Source organism: Balaenoptera ricei, chromosome 5, assembly GCF_028023285.1.
Source record: "Balaenoptera ricei isolate mBalRic1 chromosome 5, mBalRic1.hap2, whole genome shotgun sequence".
Taxonomy (NCBI): domain Eukaryota; kingdom Metazoa; phylum Chordata; class Mammalia; order Artiodactyla; family Balaenopteridae; genus Balaenoptera; species Balaenoptera ricei.
The window spans coordinates 81,358,424-81,385,080 of record NC_082643.1 but is presented as its reverse complement, the minus strand read 5'-3'; the positions used below and the strand labels follow the sequence as shown (position 1 = coordinate 81,385,080).

General features: G+C 37.7%; 1 protein-coding gene across 3 annotated transcripts in view; it reads right to left on the bottom strand.

Annotated features, from left to right (window-relative positions):
• Nucleotides 1-2,509: 2,509 nt before the first annotated feature.
• ARAP2 (ArfGAP with RhoGAP domain, ankyrin repeat and PH domain 2) overlaps nucleotides 2,510-26,657 on the bottom strand; it is a 216,130-nt gene continuing 191,982 nt past the window's right edge. For all 3 annotated transcript variants that reach the window (XM_059923215.1, XM_059923216.1, XM_059923218.1), the window contains 3 exons: nucleotides 20,581-20,644; nucleotides 14,405-14,539; nucleotides 2,510-5,069 (listed from right to left, as the gene is read on the bottom strand). In XM_059923215.1, coding sequence (XP_059779198.1) covers nucleotides 4,695-5,069; nucleotides 14,405-14,539; nucleotides 20,581-20,644 — 574 coding nt within the window. In that variant the 3' untranslated portion in view covers nucleotides 2,510-4,694. The remainder of the gene's footprint in view (nucleotides 5,070-14,404; nucleotides 14,540-20,580; nucleotides 20,645-26,657) is intronic.

Sequence of the window (26,657 nt, the reverse complement as noted above, 5' to 3'; positions counted from 1 at the left end):
TTTACCAAGAGATTTGCTACAAACAGAAGTCAAATGAAGCATTAGCTGGAGGGGAAGATGAGATTCCCTCCAATGAGATATGTCACTTTTATCTGAGCAATGTTAGTGTTGATCCGATCTCAGGATCATGGTTTGGCTTATCTGGGTTGATTGAAATGACTTTTTGTGTCTCCCTAGTTTAGTGAATGCTCAGTTATTTAACTGAAGACCTCTCTGTGTTGTTCTTTGAAAGGATTAACAATATTTTCTATCAATCCAGTTTTGTGAAACATCAGCATCTTCACTCTTCTGGAATAGTGGTTCTTCATGTCATAGAACTTGGATCTTTACAAGCAGCCCCAAACTATAATTTTGCTGGGCAACAATTTTGAATTGTTTGTGCTGTATTATTTCAGTATTCAAGTTATTTAGCTAGCTGACTTCTAAGTAGTTACATCTCAAAATGCTCTCTTATCCTTCATTAATCATTATGATAGGTGTAACTCTGATGTAGTATTACAAAGTTATTCTGAGATGTGGAATAACAAGAGTGCAAGAACTAGTGCTTGAAAATACCAGGGGGCATTCTGCTCATCTGACACCTATATTAACAGATTAATATAAAAGTGTAGTAGGGCTACCATTAACAAAATTCCAGAGTAGGTGGCAGAAATAATAGGAATTTATTTTCTCTCAATGTTTTTTGGAGGCTAGAACACTGAGATCAAGATGTTGGCAGGTTTGGTTTCATCAAGATGTTGGCAGGTTTGCCCTTTCTCCTTGGCTTGCAGATGGCCACCTTCTTGCAGTGTCCTCACACGGTTTTTCCCGTGTGTTGTGTGTCCAAATTTCCTCTTCTTATAAGGACACCAGTCAGATTTATGAGAGCCCACCCCAAAAACCTCATTTTGACTTGATCACCTCTTTAAAGGCTCTATTTCCAAATACTCCAAATTTTGGGGTACTAGGGGTTAGGGCTTCAGCATATGGGTTTTGGGGAAACACAATTCATCCTACCACCTGTGGTAATCTGTTCTATTAGTGTATAACATATTTTTAAAGGGATAAGAAAAAAAATAAGCAATTTGAAAAACAGTAGTAAGAAGTATGAACTTATGAGAGCTAGAAAATGAGAGCTAGAAAAACTAATAAATTAATAAATAACATTTACTACACCTATACTATGGGTCAGGTATGTGATATACACACACATATAAAAATATGTATACAGTCATCTCTCAGTATCTGCAGGAGATTGGTTCCAGGACCTGCTACAGATACCAAAATCTGAGGATGCTCAAGTCCCATAGTCAGCTCTTCATACTCATGGGTTTCATATCTGTAGATTCAGCCAACCATGATTAGCGTATTAAGTTTGCAGTCACAGTTGCCTGAATCTGTGAATGTGGAATGTGTGGATACTGAGGGCCAACTGAATACTTATTGAAAAAAATCCACAGATAAGTGGACCTGTGCAGTTCTTTCCCTTGAACAATCTGGGGGTTAAGGGTGCTGACCTCTGCCCAGTTGAAAATCCTCATATAACTTAGAGTTGGTTCTCCCTATCTGTGGAATCAACCAAACATAGATCGTGTAGTACTGTAGTATTTACTGTTGAAAAAAATCCGTGTATAAGTGAACTGGCACAGTTCAAACTTGTGTTGTTCAAGGGCCAACTGTATATGAGTCATACTACAACATCAGTGTTATTCCCACTTCTTGGATGAGGACATTTAGATTCTGAACTTTAATAATTCACAAAAAGTCTTAAATCTGTACAGGTATCTCAATTTTTAAAAATGTTACATTCAACATATAGTAGCCATGGCAGAGAAGATAAGGACATACAAAATAATTTAAAACATTTAACAAAAAATTGTTAAAAATAATAACTATAAAATGTAAAGCAGATAAATTTTAGTCATCTACAAGATTCATTTCTGTGATGTCTATTTCCAAATGATTAGAAATAAATGTGATGATTGTACACATGATAGGATATCCACATTGTTGGTAATATGAAAGTCTTGGTGCAAATTTTGATGAGATAGTGAAAGTTTACATCTTCTTCTCCCTAGAGTGATTATCAAAAGTTTGAGAAAACGTGCAAATATCTGGATACTACCATCATCTATCCAAATAAATTTGGTGCATTTTCAAAAATATTTCCTTTTACAATATAGTTTGTTTATTTTAGGATTAAAAATTATCAAATGTAAATGCAAATTAGCAGTTAATATAGTTATGTGCACATCATATTTTTGCTTCAATTACTTTTGCTTAGTTTTATTAACTTTAGGGCTCTAGAAATGAGAGTACCATCAATCTGTTTGTGTTATGTCTGCATATATTCATCATTTAAAAAAGAACAATATTCATACTGACATGTTTGAAAAAATGACAGCTAGTTTGAAGTGTATATTAAATTCAGATTTTTTAAAAAAGGCAAAAAGGAAAGGCAATCTATTTGATTTATTTCTCTATTTTGAAAAGTTGGAAGTGGTTATTTTGAAAATCAGTCACACTCAAGTGGACTTGTAAAACAATTTTAATTTTTACTCAAAATATATGGGAGGTCATCATTAGTCCTTATCTTACACTTGAAAAATGGAGACAATTGTACAGGAAGGGAAGGGAAAAAGAAGTTATTAGATTTTAAGCTCAAGTTTCAAAAGTATTCAAATAAGGCAGGTTTAAAAAAAAAGATACTTTCCCATTGTCCAACATAATTTTCATGTCTCCTTATTTCATAAAACATAAATATCATTTACCAGAAATAATAGTTTATTTTAGATTTTTTCCTAAATACCTTGATTTCTTGCTTTTTAAAGGAAGGCTCCCCAGTAGTGCCACCTATAAACTGACCAGCAGTTTCTCTCTTTAAAAAAATTCCAATCTATGTGGATTTAAAGAATAAATATCACACTCCCATGGTAAACTATTTTATCACCACCAGATATAAGTGATCAGTATTTTGCAATGAAGAAATTCATAGCATTAAACAGTGTTATACTGCACTATGATTGGACTGACTGAAGTATGGGCCTCTGTATACAAATTCTGATAAGACACCTGAAAAACAGGGGGAAAAGGAAATGGAAACGTACATTGCATTGAAGAGACTGTGCACACGACCTCACATGGATGCCACTTGCACTGTGTGCAAGGGGAATAAAGCTAGGAATAAAGCTTGGCTACCTAAAATAATTTTGATCAAAACTCACCAGACCTAATAAAATTCTAAAGAAACTGACAAAAAGTGCCACCCCTAATGTCACCTATAACTAGACAGTATTGTCTGTCTGAGGAAAATAACCAATTCAGTAGGTGCTCTTTATGTGGAAACAAAAATAGAGGGCTTTGTCATTATTCGTCAGGCACAGGGAAGAGACTGCTGCTTTATTAAAAAAAAAAAAGAAAAAAAGACAAGGTTAAAAGTGAACTGGTAGCCCCCAGAAGTATAGTATCAATAGTTAATCTAACTCCTACCCGCAGATGGCCATATGCTGTACACTTCCAGTAAACTCTGACTCAGTCTTAATAAGAAATGAACATACAAAGAAAAACAGTAACAAAAAACCAACAATAAAACCCTGTGATGATGAATGTTGCTCATACCAAAATGATAGTAAGGAACTCTAAATAAAAAAAAAAAAAAATTGCTTGCATACAGCAACAGTGCAAGTGTCATCCATGCCAGGTCCTGTGCACACAATCTCTTCAATGCAGTGTACGTTTCCTCTCAGCAGCCACCTGCAAAGAACTAAAGTGTAGTGAATGGATTAGCACTGCAGCTGATTCACTGACACTGTAAGGAAGAGTGGCCAGTGCCATTATTCATGTTCAGTGGCTGAATACTAATCTTGGGAAATACTTAGTCACTAGACTTTTTTCTTAACAAGCAGTTTGTCATGAACAAGGTCTGGTCAACAACAGTGAACTAGAATAAATCTCAACCTGACCTCCTTGACTTTTAGGACATTTTCAACTCTTTGCCTCTTTTTAAAGTGTGGTTTGATAGGCAGCCACTAAAATAAATCCTCCCCCTTTGCAACTTACTTCCTTTTTTTCCCCTAAGGTGGACCCTATGTAAACCTAAAAACATATGGTAACTTTATATACAAGGTTTCTCAAAGTGCAAAATGTGTTCCATATAGTTTCATAGGCTTCATTTATACAGAGCATTCTATACAATACAGTACAGTTTGTGATTTCTGTTCATAAATTTACACCACTTAGACAACTACAGTTGACCCTTGAACAATGTGGGTTTGAACCGCATGGGTCCACTTATACATGGACATCTTTTGACAGTGACTCCTACAGCACTACATGATCCACAATTAGTTCAGTCCACAAATGCAGGGGAATTTCATATACAGGGGAAGGGGTTGACTATAAATTATGCATGGATTAACACACCAACCCTTGCACCATGTTGTTCAAGGGTCAACTGTACTTCAAAAGGTTGGCCACTCAGTAACCCAATGCCTTCCTACACAAGGTTAATATAGCTGAACTGTACAGGCTTTGTTCAGAACAAAACACAGTGAATCTTACACTTATATATACATACATAGTTTAAAATGCTCTTTAAATGGTTAAGGATAGCTAGACAAATCTCACCAACCATGAAATATATTTTGGTTTCTGGTTTACACACATACATTGTATACAATATTTAAAAAAATAATTTGCAAGACAAGTCATTTTATTTATTTTTGCACCATCTGCTCAGCCTGTAACTCTTTTGAAAGGGTTCTTGACCGCTGTAGAACCACATTAAGCTCTTCGATGACCTTTGGTGATAACTTATTATTAGAGTCCAAAGTAGCTTTGCCATTCCTGTCCTCAGTCTTCCTCAATGTCTTTAGGCCTTTCTGGCCTTTCTGTTGCCCTTGAAGGACCTCAGCCTCTGTGTCCTCCAGACAGTTGAAACTCCAATGTTTTCTGGTTCGATTTCGAAGTTTCTCATCCTTGTGCTCCAGGCACTGGGACACGATGGAGGCTCTCTCCTTTAAGGTGCCATCCCCAGGCTCTTGGTCACGCTTTGCACTGAGCCGTAACCTTTCGAGTTCTGCTTTTGCACTCTAAAAATAAAACAAAACATCTCACAGGGAAGCAAGATCTGGCACACTTTGTTTAAAGAATACTCTGCACATAAAAGTTGATGCTTCTTGTATTAGAATTTATTTCTATGATTTACGTTCTAACTAACTTGACTTTGGCACAAGCAGCATGTCTGAATTTATAGACTGATCTCAGAGCTACAAAATCAACTGAAATGGAGATCACGGAAATTCATTTTAACAAGCATTTAACATACCACTTCAAAGATGTCTTTCAAGTTAGTTATTCAAATTGACTCTCATTTCAAACTTGCCTCTTCCAATTCACTGCTGCTTAGATGTGTCACATATTCATGCATCTGTAATTCCTACAGTGTTATACCCAAAGGACAGAGGAAAAAGGGAGTCTCTGTGTCCATGAGTCCAGGAAATGCTCTGTACTACAGACCCCTCTTGAGATTCACAATACATATTAGCATATTAAAGAAGCTAAGCAATATTACAGCAGAAAAATCTGTTTGACTTCTTTTTCTATTTTCTCTTCCCCAAATATTTGACTAGTGAAATCTTTTCCCCACATAATGCCCTATTAGAATCCCACAGAAATATATACCCATAGATATACTTATGAATATACTGAAAGGTATATATAGTCATGTATTAAAACCCACTTTTGTATCAATGGATTAAAGTACACATTCATTCAGTGAACTTTAAGTGCCTACAGGTACCAGAATTCTATTGAGACACAACTTGCATTGGGACAGAGGTGCACTTTCTTAACTAGCATCCAAGGTGTCTTGTGACTGGGCGAGTACTGGCATCTAGAACTCTCATGAGATTCTCAAAGGTGACTACAACCTCATCAAATGTAAGATAAAAGAATGAACAACAGAGAAGCAAGCATCTAGTGGATATGGAGCCACAGCAAAAGGCTACCCAAAAAGCTGGGTCAGGGGAGGTGGGGGCAGGAAGGCATAGTCATTTTTCTTTTCACAAACAAGAATTGAAGGAATTTTTTCAATATTTCCCTAGTAAAAACTGCAAAGCACAGAAAGGAGAGATCCAAAGAAAAATTTTTTATTATATTACAAATGTTTGAGAGAGAGAAGATGAAATGAAAAGGGTAGTATAATATTAAGAATGGGACTATTTTGCAGATGGCAGAGTAGTAGGATGTGAGCTCACCCCTTCTTAGGAAAACACCAAAATCACAACTAACTGCTGAACAACCATCAACCAAAAAAAAAAAAAAAAGCCAGAACCTACCAAAAAAGATACCCTACATCCAAAGACAAAGAAGAAGCCACAATGAGATGGCAGGAGGGGCACAATTGTGATAAAATCAAATCCCATATCTGCCAGGTGGGTGACCCACAAAACTGGAAAATAATTATACTACAGAAGTTCTCCCACAGGAGTGGAAGTCCTGAGCCCCACATGAGGCTTCCCAGCCTGGGGGTCTGTCAACAGGAGGAGGAGCCCCCAGAGAATCTGGCTTTGAAGACCAGCAGAGTTTGATCATAGGAATTCCACAGGACTGGGGGAAATAGAAACTCCACTCTGGGAGGGTACACACAAGGTCTCATGCACACCAGGACCCAGGGGAAAAAAAGGAGTGAACTCATAAAAGACTGGGCCAGACCTACCCGCTAGTATTGGAGGGTCTCCTGCAGAGGCAGGGGGGTGGCTGTGGCTCACTGTGGGGGACAAAGACACTGGCAGCAGTAGTTCTCGGGAGTACTCATTGGTGTGAGCCTTCCTGGAGGCTGCCATTTCCTCCCCAAGACCTAGCCCCACCCAACGGCCTATAGGCTCCAGTGGTGGGACACCTCAGGCCAAACAACCAATACAGCACCACCCATCAGCAGACAGACTGCTTAAAGTCTTCCTGAGCATGGCCCTGCCCACCAGAAGGACAAGACCTAGCTTCATGCACCATTGGGCAGGAACCAGTCCCTCCCACCAGGAAGCCTGCATAAGTCCCTTAGACTCATCTACCAGAGGGCAGACAGCAGAAGCAAGAACTACAGTCCTGCAGCCTGTGGAAATGAGATGGCAGAGGAGTATGTCCCAGATGAAGGAACAAGATGAAACCCCAGAAGAACAACTAAGTGAACCGGAGATAGGCAATCTACCAGAAAAAGAATTCAGAGTAATGATACTGCAAGATGATCCAAGATCTCAGGAAAAGAATGGAGGCACAGTTGAGAAGTTACAGGAAAAGTTTAACAAAGACCTAGAAGAACTAAAGAACAAACAGAGATGAACAACACAATAACTGAAATGAAAAATACACTAGAAGGAATCAATAGCAGAATAGCTGAGGCAGAAAAATGTATAAGTGAGCTGCAAGACAGAATGGTGGAGATCAATGCTGCAAAACAGAATAAAGGAAAAAGAATGAAAAGAAATGAAAACAGTCTAAGAGACCTCTGGGACAACGTTAAATGCCCCAACATTCACGTTACAGGAGTCCTGGAAGGAGAAGAGAGAGAGAAAGGATCTGAGAAAATAATTGAAGAAATAGTAGCTGAAAACGTCCCTACCATGGGAAAGGAAACAATCACCCAAGTCCAGGAAATGCAGAGAGTCCCAGGCAGGATAACCCCAAAAAGAACACGCCGAGACACAGTAATCAAATTGACAAAAATTAAAGACAAAGAACATTAAAAGCAACAAGGGAAAAGAGACAAATAACATACAAGGGAACTCCCGTAAGGTTAACAGCTGATTTCTCAGCAGAAACTTTACAAGCCAGAAGGGAGTGGCACAATATATTTAAAGTGATGAAAGGGAAGAACCTACAACCAAGAATACTCTGTCCAGCAAGGCGCTCATTCACATTTGAGGGAGAAATCAAAAGCTTTACAGACAAGCAAAAGCTAAGAGAATTCAGCACCACCAGACCAGCTTTGCAACAAATGCTAACGGAACTTCTCAAAGCAGAAAAGAAAAGGCCACAACTAGAAACAAGAAAATTACAAATAGAAAAGTTTTCTGGTAAAGGCAAACATACAGTAAAGGTAGGAAATCATCTGCACACAAATATGATTACCAAAACCAGCAACTGTGAGACGAGGAGAGCACAAATGCAGGATATTGGAAATGCATTCGAAATGAAAAGACCAACAACTTAAAACAATCTTGTTTGTATATAGACTGCTGTATCAAAACCTCATGGTAACTGCAAACTGAAAATCTACAATAGATACACTCACAGAAAAGAAAAAGGAATCCAAACACAATACTAAAGTTAGTCATCAATTCACAAGAGAAGAGAACAAAAGAGGAAGGGAAGAAAAAAGAGCTGCAAAAACAAATCCAAAACAATTAACAAAATGGCAATAAGAACATATATATTGATAATTACCTTAAAGCTAAATGGAATGAATGCTCCCATCAAAAACAGACTGGCTGAATGGATACAAAAACAAAACCCCTATATATATTCTGTCTACAAGAGACGCACTTCCGATCTAGGGACACATACAGACTAAAAGTGAGGGGATGCAAAAAGGTGTTCCATGCAAATGGAAATCAAAAGAAAGCTGGAGTAGCAATACTCATATCAGACAAAATAGGCTTTAGAATAAAGACTGTTACAAGAGACAAAGAAGGACACCACATAATGATCAAGGGATCAATCCAAGAAGAAGATACAACAATTGTAAATATATAAGCACCCAACATAGGTGCCTCAATATATAGGGCAAATACTAACAGCCATATAAGGAGAAATCGACAGTAACACAATAATAGTGAGGGACTTTAACACCCCATTTTCATCAACGGACAGATCATCCAGACAAAAAATCAGTAAGGAAACACACTTTAAATGACACATTAGACCAGATGGACTTAATTGAGATTTATAGAGCATTACATCCCAAAGCAGCAGAATACATATTCTTCTCATGTGCACATGGAACATTCTCCAGGCCATAAAGTGAGCCTCGGTAAATTTAAGAAAATTGAAATCATTATCAAGCATCTTTTCCGACCACAATGATATGAGATTAGAAATCAACTATAAGAAAAAAACCCATAAAAAACACAAACATGTGAAGGCTAAACAATATGCTATTAAACAACCAATGGATCACTGAAGAAATCAAAGAGGGAATCAGAAGATACCCAGAGACAAATGAAAATGAAAGCACAATGATCCAAAACCTATGGATGCAGCAAAAGCAGTTCTAAGAGGGACATGTATAGCAATGTAATCTTACCTCAGGAAACAAGAAAAATTACAAATAAACAACCTAACCTTATGCTTAAAGCAACTAGAGAAAGAAGAACACAAACCCAAAGTTAGTAGAAGGAAAGAAATCATAAAGATCAGAGCAGAAATAAATGAAATAGAAATGAAGAAAACAACAGAATATCAATGAAACTAAAAAGCTGGTTCTTTGAAAAAATAAAATCGATAAACCTTTAGCCACACTCATCAAGAAAAAAAGGGAGAAGGCTCAAATCAATAAAATTAGAAATGAAAAAGGAGAAGTTACAGCAACACCACAGAAATACAGAGGATCATAAGAAACTACTTCAAAGAACTATACGCTAATAAAGTGGAAAACCTGCAAGAAATGGACAAATTCTTAGAAAGGTACGATCTCCTAAGACTGAACCAGAAAGAAATAGAAAATATGAACAGACCAGTCAGGAGTATTGAAATTGAAACTGTGATTAAAAAACTCCCAAAAAACAAAAGTCCAGGACCAGATGGCTTCACAGGTGAATTCTGTTAAACATTTAGAGAAGAGCTAACACCTATCCTTCTGAAAGTGTTCCAAAAAATTGCAGAGGAAGGAAAACTCCCAAACTCATTCTATGAGGCCATCATCATCCTGGCACCAAAACCTGACAAATATACTACAAAAAAAGAAAATTACAGGCCAATAGCACTGGTGAACATAGATGCAAAAATCCTCAACAAAATACTAGCAATCTGAATCCAACAATACATTAAGAGGGTCATACACCATGATCAAGTGGGATTCATCCCAGGGATGCAAGGATTCTTCAGTATCTGCAAATCAATCAGTGTGATACACCACATCAACAAACTGAAGAATAAAAACCATATGATCACCTCAATACATGCAGAATAAGCTTTTGACAAAATTCAACATCCATTTATGATAAAAACCCTCCAGAAAGTGCACATAGAGGGAACATACCTCAACATAATAAAGACCATATATGACAAACCCAAAGCTAACATTATATCCAACAGTGAAAAGCTAAAAGCATTTCCTCTAAGATCAGGGACAAGAGAAGTGTGTTCAATTGCACCACTTTTATTCAACATAGCTATGGAAGTCCTAGCCATGGCAATCAGAGAATAGAAAGAAATAAAAGGAATGCAAATTGGAAAAGAAGAAGTAAAACTGTCACTGTTTGCAGATGACATGATACTATACATAGAAAATCCTAAAGATGCTACCAGAAAACTACTAGAGCTCATCAATGAATTCGGTAAAGTTGCAGGATACAAAATTATTACACAGAAATCTGTTGCATTTCTACACACTAACTATGAAAGATCAGAAAGAGAAATTAAAGAAACAATCTCATTTACCATCTCATCAAAAAGAATAAAATACCTAGGAATAAACCTACCTAGGGAGGCAGAAGACTTGTACTCTGAAAACTATAAGACACTGATGAAAGAAATCGAAGATGGCACAAACAGATAGAGAGATATACCATATTCTTGCATTGTCAGAATCCACATTGTCAGAATGACTATACTACCCAAAGCACTGCTATATTTAAAATAGATAACCAACAAGGTCCTCCTGGATAGAACAGGGAACTCTGCTCAATATTCTGTAATAACCTAATGGGAAAAGAATTTGAAAAAGAATAGATACATGTATATGTATAACTGAATCACTTTGCTGTACACCTGAAACTAACACAACATTATTAATCAACTATACTCCAATATAAAATAAAAATTTTTTAAAATACTATTTTGAAAAACAAAGAATGAAACAGTAGCATAAACAGTGCTGTAACTAAGGATGTCTAATATAATGTTTAAAGGGCAACACCTCACCTCTTTATTTTTCTCTATAGTGCTCATCACTTTCTAATATACTAGACAAGCTACTTATATCTCTTGTGATTATCTGAATGCCCTGCTAGAAAGTCAATGCAATGCAAGGATTCTTTGTTTGATTTGTTCATTGACGTGCAAACCTATTACAGTGCCTGCACACAGGAAGTGGTCAATAAATATTTTCTGAATAGGAAATGAAGAAAGCTTTAAAAAATTCAGATGTTTAATATTCTGTTCTATTTTCCTAAATTTCAGCAGATCGGGACATGAAATTTTATAACAGACAAATTCAAGCTGAATAAAAACATTTTAATCAACATAATTTATAAATAATTTTGCAATTTAGAATTTTCTGATAAGCTCATGATTATACATCTCAGATAAATATTTCTTCTCTAAAACTGATAGGAAGAAATATTTAGTTATTTAGTATCTAGTTGAATTCCAAAGTTTAATTAGAATATGTTTAAGAGAGATAGTCGTAATACTTACACAACCATGTGAATGTAATTAATGTACTATGCACTTAAAATGGTTAAAATGGAAAATTTTATGTGTATTTTATCACAGTACAAAAAAAATATGAGAGATTAGTAAAAATTATGGCTATTTAGCATAGGAATGTGACTGGGAGTTTATAAATATGAATCTTATTAAAAAGTTTCATATGACATCTATTAGGGAAAATCAAGGATCAATGTAGAGTGGTTTTATATATTATACAGTTCTCATTACTTTTCAATTATCAGCAGAAAGACTTTGGGACGCTCTTAGATGCAGAATTTAGAGGCCAAATATTCATACATGTAATGCTGAAATTTCAAGTAAAACTATAATATTAGCCTAAATGACATAACCTTATACAAAGGTGGGGAGGCATGATGAAGTGAACTGGTAGAAATCAAGAAGAGATGGCAGTGAGTACTTTGCATGAACAATATGGTGTGTGGAGTGCCTTGGCATGTTGTGGGGAAAGAAAGCCAAGGCATCAGTACTGTGGAAAGAAGGGCATCATTTATGTGCTGCACTATCCTTAAGGTCTTAATAATTTAAAAAGAAAGACTGATAAGGTATGAAATTAGGAGAGTAAAAGGTAGGCTGGTCCAGACGATGCCAGTTTGTGTCAGAGGGCATTTAGAGACTGTTTGTTTAAATGGAAATGAGGATCTGAAATGGAGTGTGTCTCCCAGCAGAGAGAACACCCTGCTATGAAGTAAGGGCTTTTATTATCCCTAGGAGCTTACAGATAAAAGCTGAGCACAATGAACATGATGAAGTAGGTACCTAAGAGGAAGTAGGAGGGCCGTAGGTAGCATCTGGCTTGTACATTCTTATGCACTATTTGCCTCTAGCTCACTACTAATTTACTCAATTAATTTTGGAAGTCACTTCCTCCAGGAAGCCTTCCCTGCCTGGAGGAGGTATTCTCATACAAGTTTCAACTGAACCTCATGAAAGCAAGACAGCTCACGGAATGGGAAGTCACCAAATTCACCAATCTGTCAGCAATTTGTTTGAAAAGCAACCCTTCTTGAATATATCTGTTGATATGACTATATTTTTTTCTTATGAATCTAATCTTAGTAATACTTTGTCATTTTATTAATATATTACATATTTACATAAATCTAATTCAATAACAAATATTTCATTGGTTCATATGAAAACTTGCAATTTTAATTTTGTCTTAATTCTTTTTAAGAATTAAATTTTAAAATTTGTTGAATTACCACATTTACTAAATTTACAAAAAAGCTTGGTTTAGTTTACTAACAAATTTTCTAGCAATTAATATTTCACAAAATTGCTTTCGAAGCCTTTAACGATTTTGTTACAGTTTTTGTACAGTTTTCTGGTCTCAAGTATGCTAAAAAAAATTGTCTCTGAAATTCTGGATTTGGGATTAAGTAAGAAATTATTATATATTCAATCATCACCTCAGTTCTGTACTGGATACTGGTTAAAGTATTTTGATCCCAATAATTTATTTTTTGCTTTGCTCCATAATCAATCCTGAGACACTGGTCAGGAGAAGCTGGAGTCACAGCAGGACATATCTACTCCCTATGTTTCTGTGTTCCCTAATCTGGGTTCTTGGGAAACATGACTCTTAAAATTTTAAGATTCCAGATTAGCTGAGGAATCCATAGTTCTGCAAAGCAGTTTATTAGGAAGAAAAACCTGTAAGCGCAGAATGGCAGGAGGGACAAGCTCCTCAGTTCTTGCTGTCTTATTCCTCCTTTTGATCACATAAGGACTGAACAGGCAACAAAGGGAATAAACCATTATTTCAAAGCTTTTATCTTCTAGAGAAGAAGCATATTACAGTGAGATAAACGTTCAAGGAAAGACAGTCATGGAAAAACATTTTAAAAAAATCTGATCACTAAATTAAAATGGCTTTTGTCTTTCAAAAGTTATTCCTGTTACACCTGAAACTAACACAACGTTGTAAATCAACTATACTCCAGTAAAATTAAAAAAAAAAAAAAAAGTTATTCCTGTTTGGAAAGCAAGAAACTCACACAGCTTAATGGCCAAACCTAGGCTCCAAGAAGAAATAACAGTATCTTTTACATGCTTTTCTTTTTGCTTTGAGGGACTCATTTAAGGCCTTGAAATGCACATTAGCTGCAAATTGTCTAATGAGTTTTGAGTGCAAACAGCCTATGTCTTTTCCTGAATCAAGACTGATGCTATTTATGGTCACCCTGCCCTTCAAGGTGAGAAGGAAAGCACACAGTTTTCATGAAAGATACCAAATCTTCTTTATTGATGCTCAGGGGTCATCTTGCAGTTCCTTATATTAACTGAGACACCCCATCGGTTCCCAGCCTCTGAAATTTGATTGTGTTACTGGAAAGTCTAGTTACCATGGCTCCAGACATTCTGCCATGGGCTCATTCTAAGGAGGTTAGAAGTGAACTTGTAAGGCTAATTTGAGACTGTGGTTTTTATCACCAGAACTTCTATATACATATTTAACATTCTTGGCCACTTTAGGAATAAAAAAAAAAAGTGGCATTGTACATATTTAATTGAGTGGTCAATGACATTATTAAAATTGATCATTTAAGAGAAGTTAATAAAATATAAAACTTCAGAGAGTGGCATAAGGTTATTCATAAAGTTTTCTTGATGGATATGATTTTTACTGTGCTTTTCAAAGTGCTTATTACTGTGCTTTTGAAACCAATGAAGTAATTAATGCATTTAATCACATTAAGACATAAGAAAACAAATGCTATGATTAATATAAAAACAAATAAAATCCTAACCTTACCTCAATATCTCTCCAGTCTTGGGTTGCATTTTTCTCATGCTGGATGGGAATTAGAGGCAAACCTCCAATTTTGGGAGTTTTGGTTATAGAACGTTTTCGTTCCTTTCCAGCTGGTGGCCATATATCATTTTCATGCTGTGGAAACACAATTTCTTGCTGTGGGTGTGTGATTTTATTATGTGGTACACCAAATTATATAGTCACTTGGCTCCTTTCTCATATATCCAAGTCAGATGATCTGCTTTCCATGAGAAGGCTGTTTGTAATTATGATGTTCACTCTGATGGTGGCATGGCTTGAGGATGTAAAACTCTTAAGTGAACTGAGCTTTGAGGTCTCAGTTCAATTTCTAAACTTCACATACATGTCTTCTGTACTACTTATCCAACCAAAAGGGGAAAAATATTTAAGGAAACTGGCAAATCTCTTTGTGGAAGAAAAATAATATACGTGTCTACATTTTTAGGCCCTGTAATCAAAGCAACTGTACATTCATTTTCCCTTACCACCAAAGACAACTTTAGTGTCAAAATAATTTGACATTATATATACCCCAAGTCAACCTAAGGCATGGCTATTGGAAAAATTATCTTTATTTTATGACCTTTTGAAAAATGTTACTTTTTCATCTAATTGAATTCCAAAGAAATGTTACCTTGTACACAGACATTTATACTGAAAATCATTGTACAACAGAGTGGCGCACATTTGTTCTCAAACTATTGACTACATATTCTGGGCACTGAGCAATTATAGATATGACTGGAGAAAAGGTAATTTTGCAAAGGGGAGAAATATCCAAAGGTTAAAAATATAAGCTCTTGGATGATAAATCCTTAAGATATGCATATAAAAGAAAAATCTTTAAAGAATTTTTCTATTCTTCAGGGTAGATTAACTTTTCAGAAGTTGGGAAAAACAAATTGATTTTCAGACAACAACCTGTGAAAGAATACCAACTACACACAATGAGACGCTTACAGATGTTATGATGAAATGAAAACAATTTGGTAAACTATATAGCTAAATGCCTACTCATTCTTCTCCTCTACTCTTAAGAATGAACAGATTCTTATTCTTATGTTGCAATTAGTAGTTTAACGTCGTGTTTTATAGCAAAGAACTAATTTCAACAAATGTTGACTATATACTCACTATAAAATAGCAGCTAAGTTATATTGAGGGGCAGACTGCTTGGCTTTGTGCTTATCAATATACAGATATTATCTCATTTAATCCTCAAGGATCCTACAGTACAGGTCCTATTATTACTAGATTTAGTGCATAGGCATCAGATCTACCCTTGGATTTCAGTGAAGTGCTTACTTTGGTTCAGCAAATCTACAATGGTAAATTATACAATATTTCAATCAGAGAGAAAGTTACAAGCTTCATATTATTATTTTTATGTCATGGTCTTAAACTTGGTAAAAAAAACTTTGATATTACATAATTGGGATGTTCCCAACATATAAAGCTGGGAGAATACTGTCTGGGAAGGAATTAGGTAATCCTATGAATTATGCCTACACTTTTACTCACTGATGTATAATATATGTGTTAAACGGTATTTCGAGGAATCTAAGAGCAAATGTAGTTTTCAAACACATTTTTTTTTTTTCTGACATGATATACAATGTTGTGAATACCAGCTAATTAGTTGTCACTGGATTGATCCAAGAGGTATTTTTCCCAATAACAGAAATCTTTAGATCTAAGTAATATGTTCTGATAACATTTATAGTTATGTATAAGTGACTTCAAAAGTCATACTGCATGGAGCATATAGCTGAGGATCATACTCCATTATTATAACCAGTGATCACATCCCCAAATCTTCATTTCTGCATCCCACTTTCTTTTTCAAATTTTTCCGCCACAGCTTTACTGAGGTATAATTGACAAAACTGTAAGATATTTAAAGTGTACAACGTGATGATTTGATACATGCATACATTGTGAAAGGATTCCCCCCATCGAGTTAATCAACATATCTATCATCTCACATATTTAACCTTTCTGGGTTTCTTTTGGTGAGAACATTTAAGTTCTACTCTCTTCACAAATTTAAATTACATAATACAGTGTTATGAACTATAGTCACCATGTCATCTATTAGATCCTCGGACCTTATTCATCTTATACCTGAAAGTATGTACCCTTTTACCAACCTCTCACTATTTCCCCCACAGCCCCTGGCAACCAACTGTTCCATTCTGTTTCTATGAGTTTGATTTTTATATGGGATACCATGCAGTAATTGTCTTTGCCTGGCTTAATTCACTTAGCAAAATGCCCTCCAAGTTCATCCATGTTGTCCCAAATGACAGATTTCCTTTTTTAGGGCTGAACAATATTCCATTGTATACATGTTTGTATATATATGTGTGTGTGTATATACACACACACTACACACATCTTCTTTATCCATTCATCCATCAATAGACACTTAAGGTTGTTTCCATACCTTGCCTATGATGAATAATCCTGCAATAAACATGGTTCTGCCTCTCACATTCTGACCTTGACATCTTTCCAGGTAACCTAGTTTAGTTTCATTAACCCTAAATATTCTTTAGACTCCTTGAGACCTTCAGTCCATTCTCTACCACCATTCTACTTTTCACATCTTTTCCCACTTCCTTCACAGTCTGGCTTAGATTTCATGGTCAATCAGTATACTCACCTCCTTATAAATAAGATCAAGTCCTGTGTTGCTTCTCCTTCTATCACACTTGCTTGGCAAAGCCCCAAGCCTAGTTAAACCCACTTCTACTTACTCCATGGGTGCCTCCAAATTGATGGAGGGGAAATAGAAAATAATCAATCTGGAGATTCATCTCACTTTAAATTTACCCTTAAATTTCAAGTGAGCACTTAGCCTTCCCTTTATATTCTAGTATAGTACAACTGGCTCCCGCACTCTCTGAAGGTAATATCTCATCTTTTATTCTGCCCCTACACTTCTAATACCCACCCCTGACTCACATGTGGCGACCTCACTGATTTAATTGAAAAATTATTAGTAATCATCCAATAATTTCATTTTCCCACCATGAAAGGTACCAGTCTCTCTGCATCTATAGCCATATAAACAAGGCTCCCTTCTCTTCCAATAAGTATTTACTCTGATTATAAATAACTCTGCCCCAATCATATCTATAATCACTCAGTGGGCCAGAATATATAGTCAATAATATGAGAACAAATATGCCCCACACTCTGTTGTACAATGATTTTTTTTCACAATGCTGAACACATGCACTTGCTCACATTGCTTCCTGTTGGCTCAGGGCCTCTGCTGGTTTAATATTCTATCCTCTAATTCCTTGATAGAATTCTCTACACGTATCACCTGGTTATCCTTCCTCAAAGCTTCTTATTTCTTTTGCTCAATTTTTCGCTTCTGTTTGACCTTTAACGTTTGGAATGTCCTAGGGCTTATTTGTCTGTCTTCTCTTTCTCTCTCTCTCCCTATAGCCTCCCCTCTCCAATTTTGTGTTCGAATTCTCTCTCATTCATACAGTCTCTCTCTCATCTCACCCTATCCTCCCATGGCCTTTCAATACAATCCAAACGCTGACTTCCACAAAATTTACATTTCGGCCCCAAACTTTTGCCTGAGTTTTTGATCTATACACCTAAACTGCTGCTCATCATATCCCCTTGTATGTCTAACAGGCATCTCAAATTTCATGTGGCCAAAATAGAACTCTCAATTTTCTTCTGCATCTCTGATAATGTCACCTACACTCATCAGCTGCCCAAGGCCAAACAAACAACTAGGACTCTTCCTTGATTTCTACTCCTCTCAAACTGCTATAGCTGATCAATCTGTAAGCCTTACTGCCTCTACCTTCAAATATTCCTGGATCTGAATATGTCTTACCAGACCCACTGTTACCACCCTAGTCTGAGCTGCCATCTTCTTCCACAGAGCTGTTCTTCCTGCTTCCATCTTTGACCTCCTACAGTGCAGTTCAACAAAGGAACCAAAATTATTATTTGCCAGTAATATAAGCTGATTATATCTTTCCCTTGTTTCCCACTGAAACTCCTAAACTGGGATTACATCATCTGTCCCCTGCCTTCCTCATCTCTTACATCCTCTCTCAGATAGATAGGCCTTCATGATAGTCATGGAATAAGTCAAGATTATAACATGTCAGGACCTTGCTGACCCCTATCCCTGCCCTGGAATGCTCTGCCTGTCCTGCATACCTGGCTCCCTCATTTCAGACAGGTCTCAGCACACCTTTCAGATACTCAGAAAGGTATTCCCTGAGAATCTTTCTCAATGTCCTCCTTATATCAGTCACACTGGCTTTCCTTTCCCTAGCTTATTTCATTTATTGTTTTATCACACTAATATCTATTTGAAATTTTATCAGATTATCCTCTATACTATTTTAGAAATACTAATCAAGCATGTACTTTGTAAGATATATTGGGTTCTGTGATGCAGATATACAATTAGTTCTAATAAGACTGACAAGGTCCTTCCTCTCATGGAGTTTACATTTTAGTAGGAAAGACAGACATAAACCTAAAGGCACAAATGCTTTTTAATTAGTATGACAGTGTTGAAGTACAGAATGCTAAGGGTTCCTACAGCCTGAAGGTCTAATTGGTCTGAAGGTCAGGGAAGGTTTCTCTGAGAATGTGACATGTAAGCCAAAGACTTTTGAGGCAGGGGTAAGGATGGGGATGGATATTAGAAAAGTATTCAGGGCACCAGAAAGAATGTATTGTAAGGGGCACTCACTGTTGGATTTTGTGTGTGTGTGTGTGTATGTATTAATGTATATATTAACGTTTGCTATTTTCCTATCTCTTTCCCTGTGGAGGTGAACCATTAAATCCTCAAATCCAAAAGGACCTTAGTGTTTACCTTAATCCTAAGAAATGGAATGAAGTTAAGAAATGTAATTGGGCTGAGTCTCTGGGGCCAACACAACGAGGGACAGGTGAGTCAGGGAGAAATAACTTGGTGGTAAGAGCAACCTCTGCTTCCTGGCTATTTACACCTTGATTTTCAACTACAGAGTCTACTGACTTCAGTTATAAAAATGAAAACAATTTAGTTGTGCCATAACCAGACACTGTAACAGTTTTAGACTCTATAGTTCCAATTTTACTAATACTTCAAGCCTACTCTTTTTACAGTAGGACTTGAATATCTGGATTTTTAAACAGTCACAAAAAAGAAGCAAAGTCTCTAAAAAGTTAGCCACTGGTCTTTTTCTGGAAATGTATTCCCAGGTAGTAATAGCATCGGGCTGAGAAAAGCAGTGTTTATTAACCACTGGGAAAGTTAATAAGTTAAATGAACAGAGAAAATGGTTTTCAGAACAAATAAGGACAAGATTTGGGGGTGAATTAACTTCTCACTTGTGAGAGAAACAGGAAAGCACATCCTTAGTAATAAAAAGTGGCAACTTAATTGTTACCAGTGAATTTCAATGCTCTTGTGGGGAAGCATTGCTGGGAATTCAGCCAGACAAGGTTGGGGAAGAAACCAGTCCTATTAATGGGTCTATTTAACCCTTCACTGAAAGAGTGAGTCCTCCAATAGGGAGGAGACTAAAGGGGGAATTGAGTATAGACGTTGGCCTCTGGTGCCTCTGTGTTAAACCACTAACTAAATGTATGGTCCTAAGCAAATCATGGAGCCTTTGGTAACCTTTGTTCCCTCATCTATAAGCAGTGCCATGCAATTTGTTGCAAGGAATACATGAGTTAACTCTTTTGAAGTATCTAGCACACAATATATATTTAAAGAAATGTAGGTTCCTGTCCTTGTTTCTGGAAAAAGCAGGAAGCCGTGGGGAGAACAAGAAGGAAAAGAGCACATTTTCTAAACAAAGATCAATGTGGGACTCTGGGAGGACCACACCTTAGACAAGTCCATTTCTTATACCACCATCTTGAAGCACCTCCCCAAGCTGAGGAGCTGCTGGGCTGGCAAAAAAAAAAAAAAAGACACAACAAAGAGTAGACTCTCTTTCAAAGAGTAATGGGTAAATCTGGGTTCTCATATATTTAAAAAAACATGAATGAGAAAATAAAAGTATACACATAAAACTCATTAAAAATTCTTTGAAAACTACTACCACATTAACATTTGCTATAAACAGTTGTTATACTTTACTGGATAGTTGAAACAGATATGATACCTGGGCGATAAAGACATTGGCCATCCACTCCATCTGAGTTTGTGAACTATCACAACACAGGTGCCTGCAAAAAAAGGTTTATAAAATATAATATTCAAGAAGACAATGGAATTCTCCAGTGCATTTATTTGGCAAGTAAGTGATCAGAAACCTCTTGGGGTTTCTCCTCTTAATGACATTAATGTAATCAAAATGGGAGTATTTCAATACAAGTTGTTTCAGGCTTCTGTTAAGTGTACAGTATCAAAATAATAGTATAAATATGCTAGTTTAACCAAAATATAGCCAAAGGCTTTGGTAACTGCTGAAAAATGATCGGTGGTATTTTTAGAAAGGTCAATGTCATTTGCTTTCTCAGGTACGTGACTGTAAAACAGCTTTTTCCCCAGAAACTCTGAGCCTAAGAAGAAAAAGTATGTGCACATAAGAGCAGATTCTTGAAAAAGGCTTAATCAGCCACCTTCATTATGATTATAAACATTAATACCCGCAAGGCTTATAAAAAATGAACTAAATGAAAAACCACTGCATGTGCAATAACACTGATTCAGTAACCTTTTATTGAAAACCTACACAAAACAGAGATGTTGCCCTCTAGGTTCACATCGTCTATTAGGGGAGCCAGGAATATAAACAAATAAATTATAAGATAGTGAGAAAAAGAGAAAGTACTGTTGAACACAAACATAGAAACAGAGGGAGCTTCAAGATGGTGGAAGAGTAAGACGTGGAGACCACCTTCCTCCCCACAAATACATCAGAAATACAACTACATGTGGAACAACTCCTACAGAACACCTACTGAACTCTGGCAGAAGACCACAGACTTCCCAAAAGGCAGGAAACTCCCCACGTACCTGGGTAGGGCAAAGGAAAAAACAGAGACAAAAGAATAGGGACAGAACCTGCACCAGAGGGAGGGAGCTGTGAAGGAGGAAAGGTTTCCACACACTAGGAAGCCCCTTTGTGGGCGGAGACTGTGGGGGACGGAGGGGGGAAGCTTCGGAGCCACGGAGGAGAGCGCAGCAACAGGGGTGCGGAGGGCAAAGCGGAGAGATTCCCGCACAGAGGATAGGTGCCGACCAGCACTCACCAGCCCAAGAGGCTTGTCTGCTCACCCGCCGGGGCGGGCGGGGGCTGGGAGCTGAGGCTTGGGCTTCCATCAGATCCCATGGAGAGGACAGGTTGGCTGCGTGAACACAGCCTGAAGGGGGCTAGTGCACCACAGCCAGCTGCGAGGGAGTCCGGGATAAAGTCTGGAGCTGTCTAAGAGGCAAGAGACTTCTTCTTGTCTCTTTGTTACCTGGTGCGTGAGGAGAGGGGATTAAGAGCGTGGCTTAAAGGAGCTCCAGAGACGGGCGCAAGGTGTGGCTATCAGCGTGGACCCCAGAGATGAGCATGAGATGCTAAGGCTGCTGCTGCAGCCACCAAGGAGCCTGTGTGCAAGCACAGGTCACTATCCACACCTCCCCTCCGGGTGCCTGTGCAGCCCGCCACTGCCAGGGTCTGGTGATATAGGGACAACTTCCCCAGGAGAACACACAGTGCGCCTCAGGCTGGTGCAACGTCACACCAACCTCTGCTGCCACAGGCTTGCCCCGAAATCCGTACCCCTCACTCCCCCAGGCCTGAGTGAGCCAGAACCCCCGAATCAGCTGCTCCTTTAACCCCGTCCTATCTGAGCGAAGAACAGACGCCCTCAGTGACCTACACGCAGAGGCGAGGCCAAATCCAAAGCTGAACCCTAGGAGATGTGCGAATAAAGAGAAAGGGAAATCTCTCCCAGCAGCCTCAGGAGCAGCAGATTAAATCTCCACAGTCAACTTGATGTACTCTGCATCTGTGGAATACCTGAATAGACAAAGAATCATCCCAAACTGAGGACGTGGACTCTGGGAGCAATGATATATATGTATTTTTCCCTGTTTCTCTTTTTGTGAGTGTGTACGCAAGATTACTCTACCCAGCAAGGATCTCATTCAGATTTGATGGAGAAATTAAAATATTTACAGACAAGCAAAAGCTAAGAGAATTCAGCACCACCAAAGCAGCTTTACAACAAATGCTAAAGGAACTTCTCTAGGCAGGAAACACAAGAGAAGGAAAAGACTTACAATAACAAACCCAAAACAATTAAGAAAATGGTAATAGGAACATACATATCGATAATTACCTTAAATGTAAATGGATTAAATGCTCCAACCAAAAGACACAGACTGGCTGAATGGATACAAGAACAAGACCGATATATACGCTGTCTACAAGAGACCCACTTCAGACTTAGGGACACATACATACTGAAAGTGAGGGGATGGAAAAGATATTCCATGCAAATGGAAATCAAAAGAAAGCTGGAGTAGCAATTCTCATATCAGACAAAATAGCCTTGAAAACAAAGACTATTATAAGAGACAAAGAAGAACACTACATAATGATCAAGGGATGAATCCAAGAAGAAGATATAACAATTGTAAATATTTATGCACCCAACATAGCAGCACCTCAATACATTAGGCAACTGCTAACAGATGTAAAAGGGGAAATCAATATTAACACAATCATCGTAGGGAACATTAACACCCCACTTTTACCAATGGACAGTTCATCCAAAATGAAAAAAAATAAGGGAACACAAGCTTTAAATGATACATTAAACAAGATGGACTTAATTGATATTTATAGGACAACCCATCCAAAAACAACAGAATACACATTCTTCTCAAGTGCTCATGGAACATTCTCCAGGATAGATCATATCTTGGGTCACAAATCAACCCTTGGTAAATTTAAGTAAACTGAAATCATATCAAGTATCTTTTCCGACCACAACACTATGAGACTAGATATCAATTACAGGAAAAAATCTGTAAAAAATATAAACACATGAAGGCTAAACAACACACTACTTAATAACCAAGAGATCACTGAAGAAATCAAAGAGGAAATCAAAAAATACCTAGAAACAAATGACAATAAAAACACGATGGCCCAAAAACTATGGGATGCAGAAAAAGCAGTTCTAAGAGGGAAGTTTATAGCAATACAATCCTACCTTAAGAAACAAGAAACATCTCAGATAAACAATCTAACCTTACACGTAAAGCAATTAGAGAAAGAAGAACAAAAAAACCCCAAAGTTAGCAGAAGGAAAGAAATCATAAAGATCAGATCAGAAATAAATGAAAAAGAAATGAAGGAAACGATAGCAAAGATCAGTAAAACTAAAAGCTGGTTCTCTGAGACGATAAACAAAATTGATAAACCATTAACCAGACTCATCAAGAAAAAAAGGGAGGGAGCCTGAACCAAGATGGCGGAGTAGAAGGAAGTGCTCTCACTCCCTCTTGTGAGAACACCAGAATCATAACTAGCTGCTGGACAATCATAGAGAGGAAGACACCAGAACTCACCAAAAAAGATACCCCACATCCAAAGACAAAGGAGAAGCCACAATGAGACGGTACGAGGGGTGCTATCACAGAGAAATCAAGTCCCATAACTGCTGCGTTGGTGACTCAGAGACTGGAGAACACTTATACCACAGAAGTCCACCCACTGGAATTGAGGTTCTGAGCCCCACGTCAGGCTTCCCAACCTGGGGTTCTGGCAACGGGAGGAGGAATTGCTAGAGAATCAGACTTTGAAGGCTAGTGGGATTTGATTGCAGGACTTAGACAGGACTGGGGGAAACAGAGACTGCACTCTTGGAGGGCACACACAAAGCAGTGTGCGCATTGGGACCCAGGGGAAGGAGCAGTGACTCCAGGGGAGACTGAACCAGACCTACCAGCTAGTGTTGGAGGGTCTCTCACAGAGGCGGGTGGTGGCTGTGGCTCACCGTGGGGACAAGGACACTGGCAGCATAAGTTCTGGGAAGCACTCCTTGGCGTGAGCCCTCCCAGAGTCTGCCATTAGCCCCACCATAGAGCCCAGGTAGGCTCCAGTGTTGGGTTGCCTCAGGCCAAACAACCAACAGGGAGGGAACCCAGCCCTGCCGTCAGCAGTCAAGCGGATTAAAGTGTTACTGAGCTCGGCCCACCAGAGCAACACCCAGCTCTACCCATCACAAGTCCCGCCCATCAGGAAACCTGCACAAGCCTCTTAGATAGCCTCATCCACCAGAGGGCAGACAGCAGAAGCAAGAAGAACTACAATCCTGCAGCCTGTGGAACAAAAACCACATTCACAGAAAGACAAACAAGATGAAAAGGCAGAGGGCTATGTACAAGATGAAGGAACAAGATAAAACCCCAGAAAAACAACTAAATGAAATGGAGATAGGCAACCTTCCAGAAGAAGAATTCAGAATAATGATAGTGAAGATGATCCAAGACCTCGGAAAAAAAATGGAGGCAAAGATCGAGAAGATGCAAGAAATGTTTAACAAAGACCTAGAAGAATTAAAGAACAAACAAATAGAGATGAACAATACAATAACTGAAATGAAAACTACACTAGAAGGAATCAATAGCAGAATAACTGAGGCAGAAGAATGGATAAGTGACCTGGAAGACAGAATGGTGGAATTCACTGCTGCAGAATAGAATAAAGAAAAAAGAATGAAAAGAAATGAAGACAGCCTAAGAGACCTCTGGGACAACATTAAACACAACAACATTCGCATTATAGGAGTCCCAAAAGGAGAAGAGAGAGAGAAAGAACATGAGAAAATATTTGAAGAGGTTACAGTCGAAACCTTCCCTAACATGGGAAAGGGAATAGCCAACCAAGTCCAGGAAGCACAACGAGACCCATACAGGATAAACCCAAGGAGAAACACGCCAAGACACATAGTAATCAAATTGGCAAAAATTAAAGACAAAGAAAAATTATTGAAAGCAGCAAGGGAAAAACGAAAAATAACATACAAGGGAACTCCCACAAGGTTAACAGCTGATTTCTCAGCAGAAACTCTACAAGCCAGAAGGGAGTGGCATGATATACTTAAAGTGATGAAAGGGAAGAACCTACAACCAAGATTACTCTACCCGGCAAGGATCTCACTCAGATTTGATGGAGAAATCAAAAGTTTTACAGACAAGCAAAAGCTGAGAGAATTCAGGACCACCAAACCAGCTCTACAACAAATGGCAAAGGAACTTCTCTAAGTGGGAAACACAAGAGAAGAAGAGGACCTACAAAATCACACCCTGAACAATTAAGAAAACGGTCATGGGAACATACATATCGATAATTACCTTAAAAGTAAATGGATTAAATGCTCCAACCAAAAGACACAGGCTTTCTGAATGGATACAAAACCAAGACCCATCTATATATGCTGTCTACAAGAGACCCACTTCAGACCTAGGGACACATACAGACTGAAAGTGAGGGGATGGAAAAAGATATTCCATGCAAATGGAAATAAAAAGAAAGCTGGATTAGCGATACTCATATCGGATAAAATAGACTTCAAAATAAAGAATGTTACAAGAGACAAGGAAGGACAATACATAATGATCAAGGAATCAATCCAAGAAGAAGATATAACAATTATAAATATATATGCACCCAACATAGGAGCACCTCAATACATAAGGCAACTGCTAACAGCTGTAAAAGAGAAAATCGACAATAACAGAATAATATTGGGGGACTTTAACACCTCACTTACACCAATGGACAGACCATCCAAAATGAAAATAAATAAGGAAAGAGAAGCTTTAAATGACACGAGAGACCAGATAGCTTTAATTGATATTTATAGGACATTCCACCCCAAAGCAGCAGATTACACTTTCTCTCAAGTGTGCAAGGAACATCCTCCAGGATAGGTCACACCTTGGGTCACAAATCAAACCTCAGTAAATTTAGGAAAATTGAAATCATATCAAGCATCTTTTCTGACCACAACGCTATGAGATTAGAAATGAATTACAAGGAAAAAAACGTAAAAAACACAAAAACATGGAGGCTAAACACTACATTACTAAATAACCAAGAGATCGCTGAAGAAATCAAAAAGGAAATCGAAAAATAGCTAGAGACAAATGACAATGAAAACACGACAATCCAAAACCTATGGGATGCAGCAAAAGCAGTTCTAAGAGGGAAGTTTATAGCTATACAAGCCT